This window comes from Conger conger, chromosome 16 (assembly GCF_963514075.1).
Source record: "Conger conger chromosome 16, fConCon1.1, whole genome shotgun sequence".
In the NCBI taxonomy this organism is placed as follows: domain Eukaryota; kingdom Metazoa; phylum Chordata; class Actinopteri; order Anguilliformes; family Congridae; genus Conger; species Conger conger.
This window is the reverse complement of record NC_083775.1, coordinates 11,304,799-11,314,900: the sequence shown is the minus strand read 5'-3', so window position 1 is coordinate 11,314,900 and position 10,102 is coordinate 11,304,799. Positions and strand designations below refer to the sequence as shown.

The 10,102-nt window shown below is 44.0% G+C and overlaps 1 protein-coding gene across 1 annotated transcript in view; it reads left to right on the top strand.

Moving 5' to 3' along the window:
• Positions 1–873: 873 nt before the first annotated feature.
• The window catches only part of LOC133115136 (voltage-dependent T-type calcium channel subunit alpha-1H-like), a 114,290-nt gene continuing 105,061 nt past the window's right edge, over positions 874–10,102 (top strand). Inside the window, exons 1-2 of the mRNA XM_061224885.1 lie at positions 874–1,147; positions 1,582–1,916. Of these exons, the coding sequence (XP_061080869.1) occupies positions 1,606–1,916 (311 nt within the window). The 5' untranslated portion in view covers positions 874–1,147; positions 1,582–1,605. The remainder of the gene's footprint in view (positions 1,148–1,581; positions 1,917–10,102) is intronic.

Sequence of the window (10,102 nt, the reverse complement as noted above, 5' to 3'; positions counted from 1 at the left end):
TTCTTTAAAATGTGCTAAATAGTTGCATGTTGGTCTCTTCTCCTAAAGCGGAGGTGTAGAAAGCGAGAGGAAACGAGGCCAGGGAGTCTTGTCAGCTATGAAACGAGCTCGTTTTTCAGAAATTCGTGGCGCTGTTCTCCCAGTCTGTCTTTATTTCTACCGATCAGGCTAAACCGAATTATCCCCGTCAGTTTAGCAGTGGGCGGCCAGTCCTTTTACGCACGCGGGTTCCTCCATACTGAAAATATACGCCCAGGTAATAGTACGCACGTCGCAGTAAATATAAATATTTATATTTTTTATTTGAGCTCTTCGTTATTCCGTGTCTAATTTGGATGCGTAGCATGCGTTTTTAAACGAAATCTCCAACGACCATATCGGAATGGAAGTAGAGAAGTGGGCACACTAGCTTTTCATCTGACGAAAAGGTTTTACATGTGCATCTTAGCCGTTCTGTGTAAAATGCTATATAATAACATAAGCATGAAAGCGCCGCGTTTGTCTGAGCTCATTTGATTATATGGTACGTGTTGTAATTACAAGATTTATTTGTCTTCCTATAAAGGGAAGGGTCGTCTCCAAAAACAGTAGTCAGGGTAAAAGATACAAACAGCGCAGGCTACTCAGATTTTACGGATTCCTTCTCCACTGTGGAAGAGTATTGAACATACAAACTCATTTTAAATATTTGCGGTTGTTTCATATTTTAAAGTAAAGAGAAGCATAAAGTACCACATGTGATGTACCCCAGCCATTGGGTCGCTGGTGCCGGAATCCCCAGGAGTCTTTACGTTCTCCGACCTGCCATCACGTGCCCGAGCTCTTGGTAAAACACAAGTTTGGAATCTCAGAACAAGAAGGAACCGCGGTGGATACAGACGCTTTCAATGGTGCAGCCAATTTGTTGATAATGGATTCGATTTTCAGAATTCGCACGGCACAGATAACCTGCGTGTGATTTATTTATTTTCATTTCACTCGCTTATGAGTTGATCTGGATCTACGTAAAATTTCAAGCAAGAAAAAACTATTGGGAGCGTGCAGATGGATTGCGATAAAAGACTGCTTCGCTTCGGGAGGGATTTGACTACTGTGCATTGACACCAAACGCAATGGTTACGGGAACTTGTCACTCCACAACTGTAAGGTAAATTTCGCAACATCAACTTTGAATGAATGTTTTGCACTTCTTCAATTCGTATTCATCAGTCAGATGTAAGAGGTAACCGAACGTCTATCGTCCCCATTGTTTCATTGTTCGTTCGTAAAGGCAATTTCATTTTTACGATGTAAACATTTCCATTTCATTTACGAAATGTATTAGAAAGATTAATTTACATTTTAATGCTTTATGGTAGGCTACGTTTTATTTTCGTGCTTTTTGTCTTGTGATGCTATCGATAAATTCGTTTTAAAGATAAAATATGCCAATATACCCTCCGTGCAAGTTAAGACGCGTGTACCCACAAATTAATCTAACATAGACATTTCAACAATAATCTTACCATATGTGGGCAGAATAAAAGTAGAATTCGATGATAGAATCACGATGCTGTTTGACCCTCACCTGCGCTATTACAGGGTCCCATTGCTAGCCGCACTATCATGACTGATGGCGAGGGAAGAGCGCACTTTCACTACTTGGAGAACGAGGAGGTGAGGGTACCTATACCGGTATCGGATCAAGGCCCGGGTCAGGGCGAAGACCTCAGGGATGACGAAGAAGGGGGAACAACTAGAATTCCTATTCCCGACCGGACTGTATTTCGGGAATCCGGCGGACGCGATCCAACCCCGGATCTGGTCTCGGATGACGAGGAGCAGGTTCCCTATCCTGCCCTCGCTCCCGTGGTCTTCTTCTGCGTTAAACAGACCACGCGTCCTCGCAGCTGGTGTCTGATGGTGGTTTGTAACCCATATCCTTTGCGCTGTGATCATGGCCGTTTGCGCTGCGCCTCGTACGCGCTGCTGTTCTAGCCTCGTGCCGCAGTTTGTATTAAGGAGTGTTAATCGCTTGGTGCGCCAAGAACGCTCGAGGGTGGATGTTGAAAATGAGTACTTGTACTTGATTGTAGTGTTCAGACAAGCAGGCATTTGATGGAGACTGCCTCTTCCATAAAAGCTTGATTCATTAATGTATATTATTTCTCGCTGCGATTTAAATGTGTATGCCACAGAGGGTTGCTATTTTATTTAACCATAGATCATGGATCATTTAAAAGTTCCTGCTGAGGCCAATTACAAGCTCAAGTATAACTGTTATTTATAAGTAAAGAACAATTGATTTGAAATTTTAAAGGAAAGGAAAAAAATAGGCCTAATAAATGGATGGCCTAATAAATAATTATGTTCTCATTGAAGGAAGGTTGGTGGTTTTTAGCAGTGCATAATACTGTAGCTATAAAGGTAATTGGGTGCTTGCAATTAAGTGACAGTACTGTTTGCTACCTTTGGCCTCTTTTTTTTACTGACTTAAGATGGTTCTGAATTGTGGCCGTGTGATATTTGTCCATTTGACTGACAAACGTAAAACAAGAAGAAATGGGGTCATACACAGTAAACTGTTCAGTGTTAATTAAACTCTTTCAGGGGTTATACGAGTCCAAAAGTGCTCTAAATATTTTTTATCATCGGGTCTGGAGTGTCCATGGCCAGACTTCATATGCATCTATGTATAGATTTTGGGAAATATTTATGAAAATATATTTAAATTCAAAAGGGTTTCTGGTGGATGCCTTTGATCCCTTGCTAGTAAACCCTACTTGTTAGAGATGTTTTAACACTGAAGCTTTTACCATGTAGTGTCCTTGTAAGTCATTGTGTTAAGCCTTGTGTGTCAAGTCAGCAGTGATCAGTAGCAGTGTTCATAAAAGGACATAGTATATCTTTTGTGCATCATAACCTATACCAGTGCTGTACTCCCATTTTAATTGCGATGAATATAACTCTGTACCATCAAAGCGGGGTGGCTCTGCTCGCCTTGACCACGTGAGGTACTTCACAGCACAGAGCTGCGTAACAGTGCTCCTCAGGCTGCCGCGAAACTCCGGAGTGTAAGCTGTCGGTCCAGTGATGGAAATAAAATGGCCGCTCTTCCTAATTGGGCGTTAGCGCGCGGTGTGCTAGCGTGAGTGGCAGAGGCTTGGCCGGCCAGAGCCACGCCCCAGGACCTGCTGAAGTGTACTTGTGCATCTCAATCATGTGTGCCGACTGGCTGTTAGTGTCCTGCCCAGAGTGCTTTCTCTGGCATTGGTGGTCTGGCCGTGGTTTAGATAAATATTATGATGTTGAGTAACGCAGGCCCTGTCTCGGGCTGCGGCGTCACCTTTAACTTATGTGCTGCCAGCTAATAATATTTACATTATACTTATACACACACGTATGTGTACATATTGCACATTTGCACGCATATGTGCGTATTACATTTGTACGTACAGTGGTGTGCAGTGATGATTATACACCACCACCTAATATATTACTTCTTTAAAAAGAATTGGTGAAAATGTATTGAACAATACTATTGTAGGCAATGAGAACAAAAAAGAAAATGTGCACAATTTCCACAATTACACTGGGGTAAAAGTATGGCTAATGAACAGAAACACTGAAAACTATTTTTTATTTTTTGACTTTTGCATGAGTGCATGCTTGAAGGCCCATTCCATGATTGTTGATGTTTGAAGCAACATTATTCTGCAAAATTACTTCTGATGGTCAGTTGTTCCAGTATTTAAGGTAACACAAACTTTGAGCAGTGTCACAGTGTTAAACATGATGGCACGATGGAAGGAGCTCTCTCAGATTGTTCGTAGACGCATTGTAGCCTTTCATGATGCCGGTTGGTCACTTGATGAAAATAAATCTGTTTACTTATTTTCATCAATTAATAGTTGATTAGTACTTGGTTTCTGATTTATCTTCATTGTGTGAAGTGTATAATCATCACTACACACTACTGTATAAGTATAATTTGTACATATGCACTCTGTGACCACTTTATTAGGTAGACCTGTACACCAGCTTGTTAATGCAAAGATTTAATCAGCCAATCATGTTGTAGCTACTAAATGCATACAAGCATGCAGACATGGTCAAGACGTTCAAATGTTTTTCAGACCATGGGCAAATTTTTTTTACTTTGGCCGTGGAATCATTGTTGGTGCCAGACATGGTGGTTTGAATAATGTGTGTATAAGTGTAATATGCATATGTGTGTACATATTACGCTTATTCACAGGCATGTGTACTGTACATATTACACTTATACCCACATGGGTATGTGTTTGCATAAGGTGTAAGTGTATTTGAAACTTCCTGTCCGGGGTGTATTCCTGCCTCTTGCCCAATGCATGCTGCAGTAGGCTCCAGCCCCCGTGACCCTGGTCAGGAATGAGCGGGTTAGATAATGGATGGATGGATGAATGGATGTGTTTATTTGAAATGTGTACATTTATTGTGTCTGTGTTCTCTCAGTTTGCTTCTGTGTACTTGTTTCCAAAGGCATGAGGTTACAACTTCCTGCTGTCTGAAACATTGTCCTGCAGATACTGTTTCAGCCTGAGGTCAACCCTCGGTTACAGTCCTGTCTGAGTGTGCAGTCAGTTCTGGGTTACAGACAGTGCTGTTTGAGTGTGCAGTCAGTTCTGGGTTACAGACAATGCTGTTTGAGTGTGCAGTCAGTTCTGGGTTACAGTCAATGCTGTTTGAGTGTGCAGTCTGTTCTGGGTTACAGACAGTGCTGTTTGAGTGTGCAGTCAGTTATGGGTTAGGCAGTGCTGTTTGAGTGTGCAGTCAGTTCTGGGTTACAGACAGTGGTGTTTGAGTGGGAGGTCAGTTCTGGGTTACAGACAGTGCTGTCTGAGTGGGAGGTCAGTTCTGGGTTACAGACAGCGCTATTTGAGTGTGAGGTCAGTTCTGGGTTACAGACAGTGCTGTCTGAGTGGGGGTCAGTTAGTTCAGTTATAAACTATCAAAGTAAAAAAAAAAAAAATCTCTATTTTAATCTTTATTCATAAAGAGCTATCCAGGAACAAAGCGGTTTGGCATGAAGACAAAGTTCTGCCCGTAGTCGTTGTCAGGTCACACTGTTGGTGTATAATACATTTGCATGTCAACAATGCCCCGGTCTGTGGAAGGGTCCGATAGCAACGGCAACAGCTTCTAGCTGTGCGTGTCGTCCACTTTGGACACATTGTAAATCTGACAACCCAAGAGCAAATTCGTTTTTATTGGTTTAAACAAGTCAAGAGATTGACAGCTCATTGTAGCTCCGCCCAGTAAGGGATTCATGAAGCCTGATTGCTGGAGGGCAGTGGTGGCTTCAAAGTGCACTTTACCTCGAAGGTGTCTCTGGGTGTCTGTTCGGCACATCAAAGAAGAGCATCTCTGAACACACAACACATCATAACTCTAAGTGGATAGGCTACAGCAGTAAAAAAAACAAAAAAAAAACTATTTATTAGACCTATTTTTTCTGCTGCTGTGAGTTCAGAGATGCTCTTCTGCGTCCCACTGTTGTAATGCGTGGTTATTTAACTGTCGCCTTCCTGTCAGCTTTGACCAGTCTGGCCCTTCTCCTCAGACCTCTCTTGTTAACAACGCATTTCTGCCTGCAGGACTGCTGCTCACTGGATGTTTTTTACGTCATTCTCTGCAAACTCTCGAGAGACTGTGTGTGAAAATCATCTTTAAGGACATTCCAATCTGATAAATGTGCCTTCGAGGGACACGGTGGCTAGCAGGGGATGTCTCAGTGAGGATACACCAGTGCTTCCGGATTTTTCTTTCACATGTGATGATGTGTGTAAATGATCGACCTGTGGATCCACCTCTCCCTATCTGTATTTGACATGGCTTCAAACTGATGCCTGACTGAGCAAAGGCTTTCCATTTGCCTAACTCACGTTGCCTCAGTTCCTCTGTCCTCCTACCTTTTCTGCGCATCCTAAAGACATAACTGAGCATGATTATTTTATCATATTTTCAAGGTGAAAATCTTGCATAATATGCTTCAAACCATTTGAAGAGTGGTTTTTATGGATTTTTTATTTCCAAGTGTTGGGGAACTCAACAAGCTTTCAAATGCCACTAGTGAGTGTTCCGTCAGCATTAGAATGTTCAGTGAACGCAAATTGTCACACGCGTGTGACCTCACACCTCAAAGGCTCAGCTGGATTGGCCTCTGAGCTCACCTGCGCTGCGATCTGCAGCCGCGCCCATTTCTCACCTGCGGCTGCGCAGCCAGCGCTAACAGCCCGGTGAACTTCATCCATTTCCTGCGTGTCCAGGAAGTTAGTTATTTCCTGTCTTTATCGGCGGGGGCCCTGCGGTCTGCTCCTCCCGGCCTCCGTAAAAGGGTGACAGTGGCGGTAATGGGGCTTGTTTTGTTCCTGGGGGGTGATATAAATCAGGTGGCGGGCTGCTTAACCCCGAAGTGTGTCCCTTTCATTAAAAAAGCAATGACTTTCCGCCAGCTTACTCAGTGGCTGATTTAACAGCCTGTCTGGAAGGGCTTTTGTGGGATGAAGTGAGCAAATTGGAGAAGTGCGGGAGGCTGTTTTTGGTGTCTGTCGATCTTTATCACGGCAGACAGAGAGAGAGAGAAGCGTTGAAAGAGTAACACGGCCTCATGGACGATTTAGGCCAGTATTTACTTCCTTAGTAGACTCCAGAACGGCTCTTGAATGGTGCTCATTGAGAAGCGCTTGTGTAGGTTTCCGTCACAAAGTGATTTCATTGATGTTGGTTATTAGTGACAAAATTGTTATTTATTCATCACTGAAGGCTAAAATGGTTGAAGTATAATGTGTGCCTGGCTGGGCCTTTAGAATGTAAAACCTGTGAGTGTGTGTGTGTGTGTGTGTGTGTGTGTGTACACATTGCGTGTGTGTACTAGAGTTTGGTATCTATGGTTGTTACTCAGCACCTCCATTTTAGTGTGCCGTGATGTTCTGGTGTTTCTTTCTGAGAACTCTTTCCTGCCAGAGTCATGAACTTCCTCCACCTTTCAGGTGAATCTGGCACCTCCGTCATGTGACTGTGGAACGGAGCGTTCAGGCTCTGTCCCTCCCCAACAAAGCCTAGGGAACTCCTGTAGTCAGAAGCTGGGGGGGGGGGGACAGTTATGGGGTAAAGACCGCAGATAAAAAGCCAAAAGGCCATATGGAGGATCAGGGCTGGATTTGCTGAAGGATTGTGAGAAAACCTTCCAAATGCAAATGCAAACAATATCTATGAACTTGTATTTCTAAACGGTTGCAATGGGTCAGAATCCGTAATAGGATGTGATTTGCATTGCTTTGATTTTCCTTTTGTCACGGATCTGTTAAATCTGTTCATGCATATGTATATGTGGTGTGAATGTGCTGAATGTTCTGAGATTTTGTAAATCGTGTCAGTTAGGTAATCCGTGTAATTTACTAAGACATTGCAATTCTCCTCTTTGTGTGTGGATTTTAAGAACTGGAGGCAGGTGGTAATTTGTGCTGATGTGGCCAAGCTCACATTCTGTAAAATGTGTGATAATCAGGAGATCTCTCTCCCAAACATGGCACCCGTCATCAGAGATCGGGGAAAATGCAGTGGAGGCAAAACCGAGTGTTGCTTACTGTGACTAACAAACTGACAATGCATTTGTGCATCTGTGCATGTGTGCTGTTATAGACAGACTGTTCCTAGTGCAAGCATGCATGTGTGTTGCTGTAGATGGTGCATGTGTGTGAGTGTGTGAGTGTGTGCGTGTGTGCTGTAATAGACAGACTGTTCTTTGTGCAAGCATGTGGGTGTTTTGCCATAGACAGGCTAGCTTTGGTGTGTTTGCATTCACGCACATGAGTGTTGTTTTGGACAGGGTTTCCTTGGCACATGTGGGCGCTTGTGTGTGTGCGTTGCTGTTGGCAGCCTGTCCTTGTGTATGCGTGTGTATGAGTGTGTATGAGTTTGTGTGCGTGTGTGTATGTGTGTGTGCGTGTGTGTGCGTGTGTGTGCGTGTGTATGCGTGTGTATGCGTGTGTATGCGTGTGTATGAGTGTGTGTATGCTTGTGTATGAGCACCTATGAGTTTGTATGCGTGTGTTTGTGTATGAATGTGTGAGTGTGAGCTGCTATAGACAGACTGTTCTTAGTGCAAGTGTGGGTGTGTTGCTGTAGACAGGCTAGCTTTGGTGTGTTCGCATTCCTGCACGTGTGTTGTTTTAGACAGGGTTTCCTTGGCATATGTGGGCGCTTGTGTGTGTGCGTTGCTGTTGGTAGCCTGTCTTTCCTGCGTATGTGTGTATGAGTGTGTATGCGTGTGTGTATGAGTGTGTATGAGTGGTTATAAGTGAGAGTGTGTGTGTGTGTGTGAGTGTGTGTATGAGTGGTTGGTTTTATAGCACACTTCCTAGACATAGCTAAGCACACTGATTTCACCTGTGATTGGGCATCATGGGAGTTTGTAGTTTTTTGTCGGTGCAGGGGTGAGTGGTAAGAACAGAAACAGGAGTGTGCCAGGGGCATCCCTCCATTCCACGGTAGCGATGACAACAATATAAATGTTTTTTTTTTTGTTTCTGTGGCCGTCACCATGGTTGCCATTGCTAATAAATCTCTGGGGCTACTGTAAACCATCCAGGCAGGTTCTGGGGAAACTAGCAGTAGTTACCGTGGCAACAAGTCACTAATACTAAGGCCAGCTTCACCCACGTAACCCCTAGTGTGGAACTTGCACCCTTTCGATCTCTTTCTCAATGTCTCTTTTTCAATATCCTCTCTCTCTCTCCTTCTCCGTCTTCCTTCGTTTCTTTCACTATGAATCTGTAAACGTATTTAATCTAAAAAAACGGGCAGAGCACGGCAATTTGATGCATATTATTCAGAGAGAGATGGAGAGATGAGATGTGTGTGCACATGCATACGTGTGTGTGTGTATGTGTGTGTTGGTATAGATGGTATAGAGGGACATTTTTCCTGAATTCTCACCAGCATTATAGGGACACTCAGGTTTAAGAGGACATTTTTGTGATTTTCATGTGTGTGTGTGTGTGTGTGTGCGTGTGTGTGTAGGTGTGTGTGTATGTGTGTGCTTGTGTGTGTAGGTGGGTTGTGATGTTGTCCGGGTGAAACGTCAGGCTCTCAGGTGCTGCTGGAGGTCTGCAGCACTGCTTTGCGTACGAAGGAGAGGGCTGCTCTGTACAGTATCCGTAATTAGCCTTCCCCACCAGCGACGGTGCTAATTCCCCCCCCTCTCTGAGTGATGTTCCCGCTTGTCCTTGGAGAAAGGGCGGCTCGCTAAGCCTCCTTCCCCAACGTGGCTGCTCTTAAAGCCCCATGATCCCGCGCTCCTCTCTCTCACAGGATGCTCCTGCCCCAGGCTGAGGGGCTGTGGTGCGGGGGCAGAATGCTTCATGGCCTCTGCTTCATTTCCTGTGAGGACATTTTTATCTCTTGTCCTCTGAATCTCAAGGGCCTAATTTATGGGGCGATAGTGGGGTTAGAACCGGCCAGTATTACAAAACAGGCCAAAGAACCACCCCCGATAATATACAGCAATACGATGATAAGGAACATAATTTTGTAAAATAAAAATTGGGTTTTCATGCTGTGGTTGGGTCATACTGATGAGTCGTTATATCTTTCCCTTAGCATTTGCCAGAAATGATCATGTCAGTTCTTGTTTTGAAAAATATCACCCCCCAGACCCTCCTACAGGGTTTCGGTTCTTGGGGGTCCGCATTTCAACCCCACCAGAATTCAAACAGAAGTTGCACCCTTGATGAGTCCGATTCACCTTCTGTTTCTGTTGTCCAATCTGTTCTCCTGCTCATGTCAAGCAGTAAAACCTGCCATGCAGTGTTAGGAAAGACATTGGGCTGTATAAATCCTGTGAGACCCTGACATTGATGTCATTGCACTACTATCGACACTCCCTGTAACCGTTGAAAATGTTTCACTCCAAAAATGTTACTAAAAAGCCTAAGGAACTCGGAAATTGTTCTAAATGGATATAACTGATATTTGGCTAAAATGGTGTCTGATGGGTACCTGAAAAGATGTATTGCGTTTCTGCGTTAATTCACAGCGTGAATTAAGCATCTCGGAGGTGTATGCGGATCCAGGGTCAGTT